At 40.1% G+C, this 17,098-nt stretch overlaps 1 protein-coding gene across 1 annotated transcript in view; it reads left to right on the top strand.

Annotated features, from left to right (window-relative positions):
* The window catches only part of LOC140449703 (proton-coupled amino acid transporter-like protein acs), a 131,814-nt gene that overhangs the window by 95,663 nt on the left and 19,053 nt on the right, over positions 1–17,098 (top strand). The window contains exon 7 of the mRNA XM_072543002.1: positions 2,021–2,205. Within this exon, the coding sequence (XP_072399103.1) occupies positions 2,021–2,205 (185 nt within the window). The remainder of the gene's footprint in view (positions 1–2,020; positions 2,206–17,098) is intronic.

Raw genomic sequence — 17,098 nt, 5'->3', positions numbered from 1 at the left:
AAAAATTACGTATAATAGACTGAATTGTTGATCGTGCTGGAGCCGGCCTATTTGGAAACATATTTACAAATTGTTGTCTAATCATGTTGTCTGATAATCCATTCACATGCCAGACAACAATTTGCACTTTTTCCTCGACCGTTAAAACCATTTTCACGAATTGGTTTTTAAATAAAAAGTTTCGGTTTACCGTGCAAAAACACTTACTTCTCAATATGTTATTATTTGATGGCTTGAAGGCTTGATGATTTGCTTAGCTGTAAAGCAGGCAGCTGTTCGCGCGCATTCATTCCAATGTTGTCAATTGTTTTGAAAATCATTACCTGTACAGAGGAATTGATATTAACACTGAGAATTTAGTGATGGATTTGACATTAAACAGTCTTCACCGGATTATTTTGCATTCAAAACTGAAGACTGTAAAACTGGAATTGAATTTGAATTATTTTGTATTTGTATTTTGTAATTGTAAATAATGAGTTTTTCGAAAACTTGTTACCTAATATGTATCATATTTTCTATTATTTTTTGATTGAGTAAAACAAAAATTTTATCCTTGGTGTGAATTGAACCCCAATCTTCTTGTCAATAGACCACTTCTCTAACTATTACACCAATTCCACATACAATAATTGTTTTCAGACAGAACATACCTACCTTTAGTTTAGTCAAATATTTCAGTTGAGTTATTTTTATTATTAAATAAACATAAAGATTTATAATTTAAAATCGTTACTACTTAATGTTTTTTACTATAATATATCTTAATTTATTTAATCATTTATTCTAACATCAGAAATTATTAAAATAAAATATTTTCGAGGTCATCCGTATAATTATGACTGAAGTCAAATAGCCACGTCTAAGAACTACTAGCTTTATCTCGTACTATCTCACAACTTAATCTGTCTTCTATCCTTTCCGCTATTTTGCCGGGTTGTAAGACACTCATCACTATAAATGAATATGTAGTTTTCTAAAACATTAACTTTCTATAGTGAAGCCAGTCGGAGCAATATAAGATGCTAATAAATATTGTTTGAATGACGTTTTTAAAAAAAAGTTGTTTACTTTTATCGTCAATGAAATACGTTAAAACAAAAAATAGTTGTTTACTTTTATTGTCAATGATATACGTTAAAACAAAAAATCTGTACTTACATTTTTTTTATAACTACATAATGTATAAAGCCTATTTTGAAGGATAACACAAACTATTGCTTCTGCAATTGAAAGAAGTCTGTCATTTTTGACTGCTTTAAATTGTCCAGTATCATTCTATCTATAATATTTTCTAAAGATGTGAAACAGTTGTATTTATTGTAAAGAAGTTTATTGCGGGGCAGTTAAAAAGGGTATTTATTTGTAATCACGACCGGATCAAAAACGTAAAAAACACGTTTTTAGATCTTATTTTCTCTCATTATAACCAAATTTGCCTCGCTGTAGAGGGTTATAGTTCAATAGAAATTTCACGGGACATCATCTAATGTACCTCGTTATAAGCGAATCCTCGTAATAACCGTATTCGTTGTAGGGGAAGTATACTGTATTTATAAATTTTTGTTTAAAAGTTGAAAATTTCTACGTTGCAAATCAATGCTTGTACGTAAACATGTAAACAGCTTGTACATGCCGTAATGGCTCATCTCACATAACTCTATTTATCAATCCAATATGTAATAAAAGGAGCGTTTCCTAATATTTCTTTGATTCCTTTCCGTTGTTTTAAAGTGGAAACCTTTCAAACTTCAAAATTGATATAATTGTTGAGTTTTTAATGTCGGTTATTGCCTGTAAAATTAATAAAAGTATTCAGAACGAATATGAAAACACAAACTTTCAATTTTTAAATGTTCAATTCTACTAATTATTTTACTTAACTTCATTAACAAAGAATAGTAATAAGCTTCTTTTTTATTGATACTACATATTATTATGAAATTAGTTCTCTATGATTTCAAAAACAACGGCTTTCTGCTGTAAAAATGGGAAAAATAATGAAATAACTTTTTTTTAGTGCTGCTCAAGCTATCAGAATTTTATATTCTTTAGCCATATTTATAACATATGGTCTGCAAGGAATACCCGCTGTACATATCATACAAAACGACTACATTATTCCTCGTTTAGGAGAAGATGCTTCAGAAAAAAAGAAAATGGTGTATGATTATGGATTACGTATAACCCTAGTGGTTGTATCGAGTAAGTTAAATTAATAAATTATAGAGTAGTAAATTTTATATATACCTGCATATATCAACAATCCAATCAACAAGTAATTAAATTAAGGATATTATTTCTCGTGACTAATGTCCGACGATCTAATTTCATGGTCGTTATGCTATCGCGAAACCAGTTACCAAAAGTCAATTAATAAACAAGCATTATGTAATGTTAAGAAACTTAATATACTCGTAGATATTTATTGTCTAAATCAAACAATTATCGCAATGGAACAAAGATTGGCTAAACTTGAAAATACCCAACAAGATACAGGATCAACAGCAAGTGCCCATAAAACAAAAAACGAAGAAAAATCAGACAAACCTGAATGCTGGAACGATGAAGAGGACTTAGAAAATGAAACAGAGTGGATACAAAAACAGGAAAGGAATACGAAAAAGCATAAAATAGATACTTCATTATCTTCTCCCTCCCAGAGAAAGCAATAGCACAAAGCCAAAACTGCCACCACCGGTTATAGTAAAAGGTTTCGAAAATGCTGTCAACTTAAGTAAGACTCTAGTCGATGCTGGTATTAAATTCACAATGAAAGTTATAAACAGTGAAGTAATAAAAATTAATACACTTGACAGTGATGAGTACAGAAAACTTATAAAAAGTTTAAATGCGAGTACTCTTTTATATCACACATTTGAAAATAAACAAGAAGTGTCAGTGACACCTTTAATAAAAGGTAAAAAGATTTTAAGTTGATCAGGCACCAAGGTTTCTTTTCTGGATGGAATGGGGTTTAGATGATTCTGAATTCTCCTATTGATTTTGGTTTTTTAGTAGCCGTTTTGCAAGAGTGTGTCCTCGACGCATCAAGGAATTTGGATATCGGTTAAAATACTTGGGAATTCCAAGGTTGGCCAAATCCAAATTTCTAATTGATTCGATGTAGGGAAATTCCACTTTCGCTACGTAAAACAAAGGATTTGTTTTACATAAAAGCAGGTAGATTTTCTCTCATCGGTCAGTCGAGCTTGCCTCTTCTTACTGTAGACCTAGTCGGTGCTTTATTGTTTCAACTTAAGCTATTGTTTTATTTCTGATTTCCTGTGTACCTTCTTATTTTAGCATTTGTCGTATATTCAGACCTTTTCAGGTTAGAATATTACTATTGTTCATGTATTGATTTATTTACTATTTTATTTGATTATTTTTGATTGTTTATATTTCTTGTATTTGTGTCTAAGTAGTTCTTTCCGGTAAGTTAAAGAACTCTTAGAAATATTTTTCTGATATTTCACTTGTGTTTCATTGTGTGTCTAAGTCGTTCTTTTCCGGTAAGTCAAAAGAACACTTAGAAGTATTTCCATATTTGCACTCTTATTTCTGATATTTCGTATACTTGTCCCTGTTATTTTCATTTTCACGCTAAGTCGTTTCTTCCGTAAGTCAAGAAATACTTAGCTATATTTCTATATCTTTTCCGCATTTTATTTTCTTATTTTTTATTACAAGTTGTTTCTTCTGTAAGTCAAGAAACACTTGTAAATATTTGTATTCTTATTTTTGCATTTTATTTTTTTCTATTCTATATTACAAGTCGTTTCTTCCGTAAGTCAAGAAACACTTGTAAATATTTATATTCTTCTATTGCATATTTGATTCTCTTGTTGTTTTTCTGTTCTAAGTTGTTTCTTCCGTAAGTCAAGAAACACTTAGACATATTTTCACATATTGTTTTATATTTACTTATTTCATTTGTTTATATTCCTCTCTTAAGTTGTTTCTTCCGTAAGTCAAGAAACACTTAAGAACATTTCTGCATTCTTTTACCTTGTGTATTTTTACTCATATTTCTGCATTTTTCTATTCTTTGATCTTGTACATTTTTACTTTTCATTCTAAGTTGTTTCTTCCGTAAGTCAAGAAACACTTAGAAACATATTCTTTGCACTACATTTATCATACCATTTTATTTTATTGTTTACCAAGTTATTCCTTCCGTAAGTCAAGGAATACTTGTAACAGATACTTGTCGCTGTAACGGTTATTCTGTAACGGCAACAGTAATGACCCATTTCACTAGCGACAAACGAAGATGGTAAACACCCGTTCCAATTCCGGAGACAGGAAAAAGTCCGAAGAGCCGGCGATGGGTCCTACAGGCCCAAATGCCCCCTCTCGGCAACAAGTGTTTCCCTTATTAAATTGATTTCGGATGATCTGTGATTGTAGTCGCTAAGTCTTATGGAACGGGAAATAAGAGTGTTGATAACTGAATTGATTTGGGCAAGGTGATATGTAACTGGGCATTGAGATATGTAACTGGGCATTGAGAAATGCCCCCTCTCGGCAACATGGCGCCCAACCCACTAAAACCGAATCCACGACCCCAGGACCGTCTTCGAGTCAGCCTTCCACAGCTGACTTCATCTCTGCCCTTATGCAAGCGATGACGGCCCTATCGACCACTCAAGGCACCACACCCCAGATGCCTCATCCTGAGCCACCGAAGCCCAGGATTTCATATATGAAGCCCCCTCAGTTCTCAGGCCGGGACACTGAAAACCCTCTCAGCTTTCTAACCAAAGCCGAGACCTTCTTGACAAAATACGACGTGGACGAGGACAATTGGATAGATTACCTCATCGACAACTCACTCCACGGCGACGCGAAGAAATGGGCCCAGAAGTTTTCCCACACAGACCTACCGTACGACACCTTCCGAGACCGTCTCCTGAGGAAGTACAACGACCCCGCTTTGCTCTCAGCCCTCACGTCGAAACTTCATGGAGAACATCAACGGAAGGATGAACCCACGGAGGACTTTATCAACGGTAAAGCAGCCTTATTCAGACGTCTCACACCATACACCCCTGAGGACCAGAGGTGTATCACCATCGTAAACCAACTGAGACCCGACATCGCGATCTGCCTACGAGTGAACATTCCAAAGACCGAGGAGGACCTCCTAACAATAGCCCAAGGAATGGAAGCTGATACCCGCCGGAACACCGTCGCTAACAAACCCCAACATCAATCCCAGCAACAATCCCGACAGCGACAGCACTACCGTCCCCCACGTCAAAACAACACACCACGCCACCCTGAAGCGATCGAGGAATGGAGGAACCCCAACAGACAGTCCAGGATGCCACCGATGAGCCAACCACCACCTCCACTACCTCAGAACCAGGGAAACGCCAACAGGGGCGCCAACTAAACCCTGTTGTGAAGATGGTGCCCCAACTGAACCCGATTCAGACACGACCCTCGACGACAGGCCTCCCCCAACTCCATGGAAGGATCAACGGACAACGTGTGAAGATCTTAGTCGACACCGGTGCATCTGGGAACTTCATTCACCAGAGATTGATCCAGAGACGGGACCTGCAACGAGGATCAGGATTGGTTCAGCTGGCGTGCACGGGCAGCACGTCCCGCACCCTAGGGACTGCTGAAGTCAAGATTAACATCGAGACTCTGGATTCAACCGTCAACTGCGTGGTTATGGAGGACTTGAACCACGACGTTGTGTTAGGGATGCCTTGGTTGGAACAGGAAGAGGCCAATGTAGACATACCACGTAAATGTCTACACGTCGGTACCACCTGCAGAACCACCATTTACTGGAAGAACCCAGCAAAAAGGCAATCCAGGACGCAGCGGCTGGAACCCCATCAAGCTCCATCCTTCGCTTTGCAACAAGTTGAAAAGTTGATTCAAGAGTACGATGACGTTTTCGACGACCGTCTACGTCAGCCGACCACCAAGGCCACCGAAATGAAAATCGAAGTGACCGACGCCACGCCTATCAACGTTAAGCCCTATAAATATTCTACGGAGAAGAAGCAGATAATGGCCAAAGAGGTGAGAGAGATGCTAGCCGCAGGAGTCATCCGCCCCAGCAAATCTCCTTACAATAGCCCGGTGGTTATTGTAACCAAGAAGGATGGCACCCCCCGTTTCTGCGTAGACTATAGGAAGCTTAACAACGTGACCATCGACGAAGCTTCCAGCATGCCACCAATCCACGACTCCATCAAAGAGATTGGCTCGGCTCAGATCTTCACCACCTTAGATCTGAAGAGTGGATTTTGGCAAGTCCCATTGCACAAGGACTCCAGCCCGAAGACAGCGTTCAGCCTGCCTGACGGGTCCTCATACGAATTTACGGTAATGCCCTTCGGCCTCAAGAACGGACCAGCTGTGTTCCAGAAGCTCGTGACTTCAGTCTTCGCAGGATACATCGATGTTTTCATCAAGGTATACATGGATGATATTATCATCTATTCAGAAGACTGGACCCAACACCAGAACCACCTCCGCCTGGTTCTAGAGAGACTTCGGACACACGGACTATGGGCATCCCTAAAAAAGTGTAAATTCGCAGCAGACGAACTGGAGTACCTAGGACACAAAATCACCTCTGCCAACACCCAACCTCTGGAGAAGCATGTGGAGAAAATCAAAGGATTCGACACTCCACGGACGATGAAGCAACTGCGAAGCTTCATCGGGACAGCCAACTGGTTAAGGGATTTCATCCCTCGATTTTCGGACATCATAACACCCTTGACGGACCTCACCAAGGGTAATAAGAGACGGATGCACTGGAACGACGCCGCAGAAGCCGCCTTCCAACGTCTCAAGATCGAAATCGAGGGAGATCTCCTACTCCACCGACCAGACGCGTCCAAACCCTTCTGCCTCCAGACGGATGCCTCCGATGTCGGCATGGGCGCAGTCCTGTTCCAAGGAACCCAAGACGACAAGAGAGTCATCGCATATGCCTCCACGAAGTTAAAACCAGCAGAAACCCGTTACCATATTAACGAGAAAGAGTGCCTCGCATTAGTTTGGGCACTCAAGAGGTACAAGCACTTCCTCCAGGATCAGAACTTCACGCTGTACACCGACAGTCAGGCTCTCCTGTGGCTCCATCGGTTCAAGGAAGACAAGGCCAAACTATCCCGATGGGCCTTGCTACTTCAGGAGTTCAACTTCACCGTGATACATATCCCAGGGAAGGAGAACGAACTCCCTGACCACTTGTCCAGGAACCCAACCACGGAGAGAGAAGAAGAAGCTGACCAAGACGAGGAAGTGGTGCGACTTAGCTGGCCTACAACGGACGTGGAGGAAGACGAGTCCTTTCCTCTACTATGTATGATGGAGGACGTCGACGAGGATGAAGACACCAACCCCATCCTAGATGATCTGGTTGACCTACCACTCCAGGATAAAATCCGGAGAAGCCACCAGACACACCACGGTATGCAGCGGTTTCGGAGACGCTACCTAGAGATCTCCGGACGTGGACCACGGAACGAAGTCGAAGAAAACCTTCTCCGTGAATTCACACTAGTCGATAACGCCGCTTACTACAACGCTGGACCAGACCACAGGACGCTGATAGTACCCCCATCCCTCCGGAAGGACGTGATGAAGGTCTATCACGACTCAGAGGAGGCCAACCACCCAGGACAAGACGAGACCATCCGGGCCATTAAAAATATCTATTACTGGCCCACATTATCAAAGGATGTTCGCGCCTACGTCAAGTCCTGCCTGACCTGCTTGAGGACCAAAGCTGCTCCACGACAACCAGCAGCTCCTGTGATGCCCAGGGAACCCGCCAACCCCTGGGAGAGAGTGTCCTTCGACATTTTGGGACCATATCCACCAGCCAGAGGAACACGCAACCGCTACATCCTCTTGGCGACAGATTGCTTGAGCAACTGGGTGGAATATCGATGCGTCCAATCTACAAAAAGCCGGGACATCATCCAGTTCCTCCAGGAGGAAATCTGCGGCCGCTGGGGGAAACCTACCACCCTCATCACGGACAACGCAGCCCAATTTCGGACAGATGCATGGGAGAGATTCTTGAGACGGCACAACATCAAAGCCGAATTTAGCCCTATCTTCCACCAGAGGGCCAACCCGGTTGAACGCCGAGCTCAGGAGCTCAAAAAGGGACTCCGCGCCCGATGCAAAACTGCAAATGATCCGAAATGGGAATCCTACCTGGCTGACATCATGTTCAGCCTAAGGACACGGAGGAACGAGGCCACCCAGGAAACACCCGCTGAACTTCTGCTAGGCTATCTGCCACGGCGCGCAGAAGAAACACAGCGTGAGCATCGTCTGGCAAACACCGCAGCCAGACGAGACGAAAGGGTTGCCAGAGCGGTTCAAAAGGCCACTGTATATGCGAGGAACATGTTTCCTGACAACCCTAACGCTCCACCCGCCAGGAGGTTCATCGAAGGAGAGCAGGTCATGGTGAGGAACCACGTCCGAGGGAACTTCGGACCGACATGGACGGGACCACACACGATCCTGAAGGTGCTAGGCGATCATACCTATGAGATACACCGCGACCGGGACGTGAATAGGACCATCCATGTAGATGACATCCGCGCTGCTCCTCCACCTAGGGACGAACCTCCAGAGCAGGATTAAGGTTTATTACGACACGTGTAGATATCAAGGTGAACTGAGTAACCTTATATCTTCACGACGTCGTAAGACCTTCCTGAGGGTGAATTAAGTAGCCCTGCCAGAACAGCTGAGGATAACGGGGCCCTGTTACGAAACGTTACAGACACCAGGGTGAATCGAGTAACTCTACGTGTTCTGAAACGTCGTAAGGCCCCAGCCGGGTGAATTAAGTAGCCTGGCCGAAACACCTGGACCACCTGGACCACCGGGACCACCTGGGCCATCTGGATATTATAATAGTTAAGTGTAACATATCTTAGTCGCTAGCGTAAGTTTGAATTGTATTTCTTTGTATTTCTTTGTATTGTATTTCTTTTTTTTAGGTTAAGGACTTTTTGTATTATTGTATTGTTTGATTTTTTTTTATTAATAAATTTTTTTAGCACCGTTAGGTCTTTCAGAGGAGGGGGGATGTCCTCGACGCATCAAGGAATTTGGATATCGGTTAAAATACTTGGGAATTCCAAGGTTGGCCAAATCCAAATTTCTAATTGATTCGATGTAGGGAAATTCCACTTTCGCTACGTAAAACAAAGGATTTGTTTTACATAAAAGCAGGTAGATTTTCTCTCATCGGTCAGTCGAGCTTGCCTCTTCTTACTGTAGACCTAGTCGGTGCTTTATTGTATCAACTTGAGCTATTGCTTTATTTCTGATTTCCTGTGTACCTTCTTATTTTAGCATTTGTCGTATATTCAGACCTTTTCAGGTTAGAATATTACTATTGTTCATGTATTGATTTATTTACTATTTTATTTGATTATTTTTGATTGTTTATATTTCTTGTATTTGTGTCTAAGTAGTTCTTTCCGGTAAGTTAAAGAACTCTTAGAAATATTTTTCTGATATTTCACTTGTGGTTCATTGTGTGTCTAAGTCGTTCTTTTCCGGTAAGTCAAAAGAACACTTAGAAGTATTTCCATATTTGCACTCTTATTTCTGATATTTCGTATACTTGTCCCTGTTATTTTCATTTTCACGCTAAGTCGTTTCTTCCGTAAGTCAAGAAACACTTAGCTATATTTCTATATCTTTTCCGCATTTTATTTTCTTATTTTTTATTACAAGTTGTTTCTTCTGTAAGTCAAGAAACACTTGTAAATATTTGTATTCTTATTTTTGCATTTTATTTTTTTTTATTCTATATTACAAGTCGTTTCTTCCGTAAGTCAAGAAACACTTGTAAATATTTATATTCTTCTATTGCATATTTGATTCTCTTGTTGTTTTTCTGTTCTAAGTTGTTTCTTCCGTAAGTCAAGAAACACTTAGACATATTTTCACATATTGTTTTATATTTACTTATTTCATTTGTTTATATTCCTCTCTTAAGTTGTTTCTTCCGTAAGTCAAGAAACACTTAAGAACATTTCTGCATTCTTTTACCTTGTGTATTTTTACTCATATTTCTGCATTTTTCTATTCTTTGATCTTGTACATTTTTACTTTTCATTCTAAGCTGTTTCTTCCGTAAGTCAAGAAACACTTAGAAACATATTCTTTGCACTACATTTATCATACCATTTTATTTTATTGTTTACCAAGTTATTCCTTCCGTAAGTCAAGGAATACTTAGATTATTTTACCTGTTCTGTGTTCCATTTTTGATCTGTTATTTTGTAACTGTTCCTTGGAACCGTTACCTGTAACAGATACTTGTCGCTGTAACGGTTATTCTGTAACGGCAACAGTACTGACCCATTTCACTAGCGACAAACGAAGATGGTAAACACCCGTTCCAATTCCGGTGACAGGAAAAAGTCCGACGAGCCGGCGATGGGTCCTACAGGCCCAAATGCCCCCTCTCGGCAACAAGTGTTTCCCTTATTAAATTGATTTCGGATGATCTGTGATTGTAGTCGCTAAGTCTTATGGAACGGGAAATAAGAGTGTTGATAACTGAATTGAGTTGGGCAAGGTGATATGTAACTGGGCATTGAGATAACGGTTTGTATGGATGGGTTTCCGGTACACGGAAACGGAAAAACTGTGAGGTGGGTGTTTCTGCATAAGAACATCAAGGAATGGCAAAGACGCTTTAGACTCAACTTTCATCGTGAATTGAATGTTGGGCTTTTTGGTAAGAAAGACGATCGAAAGTGTCCCATAATCATGGACGGATATTATACGAGTGTATGTCGTTGCCACAAAACTTAAATCGATGGAAGCATTCAAAAATATCTAAACCCCATTCCATGCAAAAAAATAACCTTGGTGCCTAATCAACCCAAATTTTAGAATTTAGGGGTTAGGGTGCTGGAAGGGATGGGGTTGACACTTGACAGATATCTGTATTATTAAAACATGACCCCTTTAGAATAAAAATCGACCTGTTTTAGCATTTTCGCAAAATCCAATGAATATTCCAAAAATCCGGGTTTACTTTTTTGAGTGGCAAATTTTGTATATAAAATACTCGTGTCACATTGTGTCACGTGTTTGCATTTCTGCTATTTCTAACGTCCATTTTGTCCTCTCTGTGTCAGGTCGTGTTTTTGTCGCGTATGTCATTATTGGTCTGATGACTGTTTTGTAAATTCTTCTTTCATTTATTGCCCGATATTTTTATTTCTCCACATTATTTCATTCAAGGGAGCCTGTCAGCTCTATTCACTTGATCTTCTATTCAGTTTCGAGCTTTCTGTAGCTAGATAATGTGATGCCTAGATATTTAAACTCCATCACTTATTCTATTATCTTCCTTCCAGCTCCCATTTACATTTTAATAAATTTGCTGTTGTAACCATGCATTTTGTCTTTTTTGGGGAAATTAACATGTTAAATTTTCTTTCGGTTATCTTAAATTGCTGCAACATACGTTGTAAATAGTCTTCACTTTGAGGGAGTAGTATTGCGTCGTCTGCATAGCAGATTATTTTAAGTTGTGTTTCTCCCATTTGGTATCTTTTTTTAGTTCTTACTTTTTTATTATTTTATCCATAATTAGGTTGAAAAATGGAGGACACAGGGAATCGTCCTGTCTTATTTCATTGCCAGCTTCAATAGGGTCGGTTAGTTCTTCTTGCACTTTTACTTTTATTGTGTTGTTTTGGTAGATATTTTCGATAGTTTTGATTATTCCTGAAAAAAAACACAATTACTCAACTGACAATGTTGGCTGAGAGCTACATGATATTTATTTAAGAAGATAATATGATTACTTACCATATACAGCAAAAAATAGCACAAAATTACACTAAAACAACCTTTTTTATATAAGAAGTAAAAAGCTGACCTCAGAATACTTCCAACAAATGTTTGACAGTAAAAATTATGACACACCCACTTACACGTAGACCTCTACTAGTATCCTACGTACTCAAATTATTTTTTTCAAACATCTCGATTGACTTTTAGATGTCTTCACCAGTTTTATACAACTAACAAGACTTGTTGATTACTGTTATCTTGTCATGTAACAGCTATATATAGTAGAAATGGACTTAAGTGCTTATAGAGATGGTGTTGCCTGAGAGCAACACAACCAGATACCGGGTTAAAGGAAACTAAATATCTGCAACACTTACTCCTGTTTAAACTTGCTCCAAATTAATTACTATTTAACTGGGAATAAGCCACAATTAAAGGTTAAAATACGTTTATTGACGTTTCAATTTCCACTTCGTTCAATAAACGTATTTTAACCTTTAATTGTGGCTTATTCCCAGTTAAATAGTAATTAATTTAAAATGCCACAAGAAAATAGCTTCAGAACAATATTGCTCCAAATTTGCAATATACCGTCCTTTAACATCAGTCGTCTCGTCAACAGATATCCATATTGGATTATTACCAATTGCAGTTTTAATCATTTCAACAGTAAATTGCATGCTGGAATCTACATATTTTTTCGTTGTAGCAGAAAAAACTTGTACAACATCATTATTGCAGTACTTTTTAAAAAAAATTTGGAAAATTTTGCAATTGGAATATTGCAACCAATCGGCAAACTGCATCCATATTATCTGAGATCCATATTAAAATTTTGTTGATAAGAAACTTTCGTTTTATTTGTTATTATGAGCTGCTGAAACAACTCTTGAGGCTTTTGTGCACGAGATTTATGCGTTACACTGCCCAAGTGTTGATTAACTTGAAACTTTTTTTCACATACAATCTGAAAATTGGAAATAAAAAGTTAACCAATAAACTTAGTAGTAGTTCGCCACTTTAAAATTAATATAATATAATAACCTTATTTAATTGGTTTTCACCTCTATTAAAATTTTATATACAAGATATTAAGGCAAAGGGCGATTTCTTTAGTCAATTTTTAAAGGACAAAAAGCATTAATCAAACTTGTTTCCCGAAGTATCTCCTATATAAACAATTTTTTGAGTTTTTATCGTACAATTTTTCTTTAAAAATATCGGTTTTAGTAAAATGTCAAATTTTTATCGTAAAAATAATGTATCTAATTTATGACGAAAAAGTCAGTGTCAAAACCGTGTTTACACCTTTGCTAAAAATAATTTTAAAATCAGTGCTTTAAAATAAATGAGTTTTTCATAATGAATGAGAGTTCGATTCTAAAACTTACATTTTAACGAAAAATTATATTTATCTTATATTTTTAGAAAAATATTTAAAAATTAAAACAATAATTAAATTAAACATAATAACTACTGGTTTGGTACAAACCGTGCAAAATATATGGTTGTCATCAATGATTTTGAACTCTGATTTACTATTAATCCATTTTTTCAAAATAATTGATTTACTAGTTCAGGGTTCCTATTTTAGTTCAGAAATACCTTTATTTATAATTAGTGTTTAATAAGAAATAGTAGTAGAAGGAAATAAATAAAATTCAAATATGTTCAATAATATTAAATACAATGGAAAAATCCTAATCCCTTAAAAATTCATACACGTTTAAACAAATCAATCCGAATATGAATGTACCTATCTCAAAAAATTTAAACCTCGTAGCCCAAAATTTTACTAGCTTTACCGATAAACAGATACTTTTTTTTTCGTCTTTATGGAGGGGGGGGTCTTAAATCTTCAAAAGACATCTCAGTCGAGGACGCCGCCTGACTAACCTTAGTGCAGGATTCGTTCGTACTCCCGACGATAGTTCCCGAGGTACTTTAAAATGCCCTCTCATCGCCGGGTCTACGCCGAACGTCCACCTGCTAAACCAGACTCTCCTCTGTCATCCAGCGATCCGGAAGCGAAATGGCCGCTGTAAGGCCGGCATCACTTCCGAAGCATTACCTTCATTCATCCACAGACTGTCAGCAAGGAGGCTTCCTGTTTCGATCAGGTAGCGCGTGAAAGACCATCATCGCTCCTAGTACGATATCACTCCCAGACGGGCATTTCCTAATATACCATTTCCACACAGTCGAACTCATACAGTCTGACCCTCTTTTCTACCTTCAACTTCCAGCATCTTTCTCTCTTACCTTTGCCGTTGGTTTAGCTGTCTTTCTTCCTCTTCTTTTTTTTTGATAACTGCACGGATATAGTTGTGTATACTAGCCCAACTTGTTTTATTTTCAATCGTTCTCTCAATCATTTCTCTCACTGTAACAAAATTATCTTATCAATCTCTTATGTTCGGGATCAGCATTTTCGTCCACTGTGCCACATCCTCCAGTGTTATGCCATTCGTCTTGCCATCTTTCAATTGACCTTTCCCTCACCTGTCTTCTCTCGGCCATAGTAAGACTGGGGCTTCTTCTTTCATAGAGCTCTTTTCTTTCCACCGCCAGAACATGCAACGGAACACATCCAGTGATGGTCCACAAAGCTGCTGCAGACACAGTCCTGTAGGCGCATGCCACTCGCAACATACTTGTTCTATCCACTCGTGTCATGAGCCTCCTATAGGCCGATATCTCTACCGCCCTGCTCCAGACTGGTGTCGCGTAGAGGACGATCGACTGTACAACACCGTGTAAGACCCTCCTCCTTTCGGATTTGGGTCCCCCAATGTTGGACATCACTCTTCCCAACGCAGCCGCACTAATTTCAGCCTTCCGGGCCACCTCCCGCACGTGCTCCCCCCATTTTCCATTCTGGTGCAATGTCACTCCTAGGTACTTTACGTGTTTCTTGGGTGTTAGACATGCTCCTGCACATTGTAATTCAACACTTTGCCTTTTCCTTTTCCCCTTCAGAATAATGGCTTTGGCTTTCTCTGCCGCAAGTTTCAGTCCGTGCTGGGTCATCCATTTCTTTACGACGCCGCCTGCTTTCCAAACCCCGTATTTGAGATCTGGTTCATCCCGGGCCACTACCAGTAAAGCGAGGTCATCTGCGAATGCAAAGGGGATTGTACCCTCTCTATATTCACAGTTCATAACCCCGTTATATGCCAGGTTCCATAGCGTCGGGCCCAAGATAGATCCCTGAGGGATCCCAGCCGTCACGTCCACGATCGTGCCCTTTTCCACCATAATCCTTCTCTCGGACAGATACTCCGCCACCACATTAATCATTACACAACAACAACATTAGGGCCGCCCAGCGATGTTCATCCCCTCTGTTGCACAATGCTTCGAGCACACTCACGATTGCATCAATCGTGCTTTTCCCTTTACAGAAACCAAATTGCCTCCGAGATAACCCACCTGACCTCTCAACCATGTCGTCTATGCGTACTCGCAACATCGTTTTATACAGCTTACCGATACAAGGAAGAAGACAGATGGGGCGATACTTTTCCCCAGTCTTTGGGAGCAGTACCACCCTCGATGTCCTCCAAGGCTCAGGAAAGGCCTGTGCTTCCAGCAGAGCATTCATGTGTTCCAGAAGCCATGCAGGCTCCGCCCGTCCTAGACCTTCACCGCCTCAGGTGATATCCGATCCACCCCGAGGGACCTGCTCGTCTTAAGTAAACCCAATGCCTCGAAAAGTTCATCCATGGTAAAAGATACGGTGCGCTCAGCTCCCTCATCCCTCCATACTTCATGCCATCTGCCATCCGGAAAGAGCTCTTTCTCTTTCCAAGCTCTTTCCAACTCCGGGTTGATCCCTGCTCTGCCCCTTGACATCATTAACCTTCTTCTCATTGCTATACATTCATTTCTTAGTGCCTTGATGTCCGTATTCCACCAGTATGGCACCCTGTTGACATCTTGGCGACCTATGTTGCTTCCTTCCATCGCTTCTTTCCACCGTCGGTGATTGACCCTGCATCATGCTCACTCTCCACTTAATCTGCTCCTCGTATACTTTCCAGTCATTCCCATCGCCACATCCGCCTCCCGAAGTCCCGGACGCATGGATCATGTTAGTGGTCCCCGTTCCGGTTATCGAGAACCCGATGTACTGATGTTCAGTTCCAGTGTAGTCTGGTAAAACCTTCCAGCCTCTTGCTTTCACAGCTATTCCTTGTGTCGCTATGGTGACGTCAGTGTGCGTACCCGTACCTCTCCTAACAAACGTAGGCTCCAGACCTGTGTTCAGTACCACTAGATCTAGAGTACCTACCCAGTCAGTAAGTATCCTGCCGCGATGGTAGATCTCCACTCCGCTGCTTTTGCGTTAAAATCTCCCAGCACTACGCATTCTCCTCCTGTGTTTCCCACTTCCTGCACAATCTTGTCCATCTTCATCTCATACTCGCCCACCGTTACGTTTGGAGAAGTATAACAGCAGACCAACCGCACTCCCTCCTGTGTTTGCCATTTCTAAGCCTTAGACTATTTTCGCGCTCTCTTTCTACTGTTTCTACTCACGTACTTTTCTTGGGACTAGTCCTCAGAGATTCCTATTTTCAACCAGTCGGTTGAACTTTGGGCATATTCTTGAATTCGCCACATGCCCAGTCACGTTACAGTTGAGACATCTAGTTGTTTCTTCCTTACATTCCAGCGCTATGTGACCCTCTTTGCCACATCGGAAGTAATATCCTCTTTTGTTCTGTCCCTTGCAGTGCCATTCTTCTTCTTTAAGCTCCAGCTTCTATCGAAGGTTGGAAATCATCATGGCTATGCGGACTCTGTTGACTGCCGCTCTAAAAAGTTCTGCACTACTGCATTCAAACCATTCCCTTAACTCCTTAAGCCAGGATATTCTTCGTCTTCCCACATTTCGCTTTCCTCGAATTTTGCCTTGCATAATAAGTTGTAGTAATGCGTATTTTTGCCCTCTCATCACATGTCCTAAGTACTCAAGTTTTCGTCTTTTGATAGTTAATATTATTTCAGCCTCATTTTATATCTAGTTACTTCCACGTTTGACATTCTTTGAATCCATGATATTCGTAGGATTTTTCTGTAACACCAAAATTCAAAGACGGCCAACTTATTCAGATGGACTTGTTTTAGTGTCCACGCTTCCAAGCCATAAAGAAGAGTAGAGAACACGTAACATTGAAGCATTCTTAGGCGTAGTTCTAACCTTATATCCCGACAACAAATAGACATTGTTTGTGTCCAAAGGCGAGACATCTCAGGT

This window comes from Diabrotica undecimpunctata, chromosome 9 (genome assembly GCF_040954645.1).
Source record: "Diabrotica undecimpunctata isolate CICGRU chromosome 9, icDiaUnde3, whole genome shotgun sequence".
NCBI lineage: Eukaryota > Metazoa > Arthropoda > Insecta > Coleoptera > Chrysomelidae > Diabrotica > Diabrotica undecimpunctata.
This window is presented reverse-complemented; position numbering and strand designations above follow the sequence as displayed.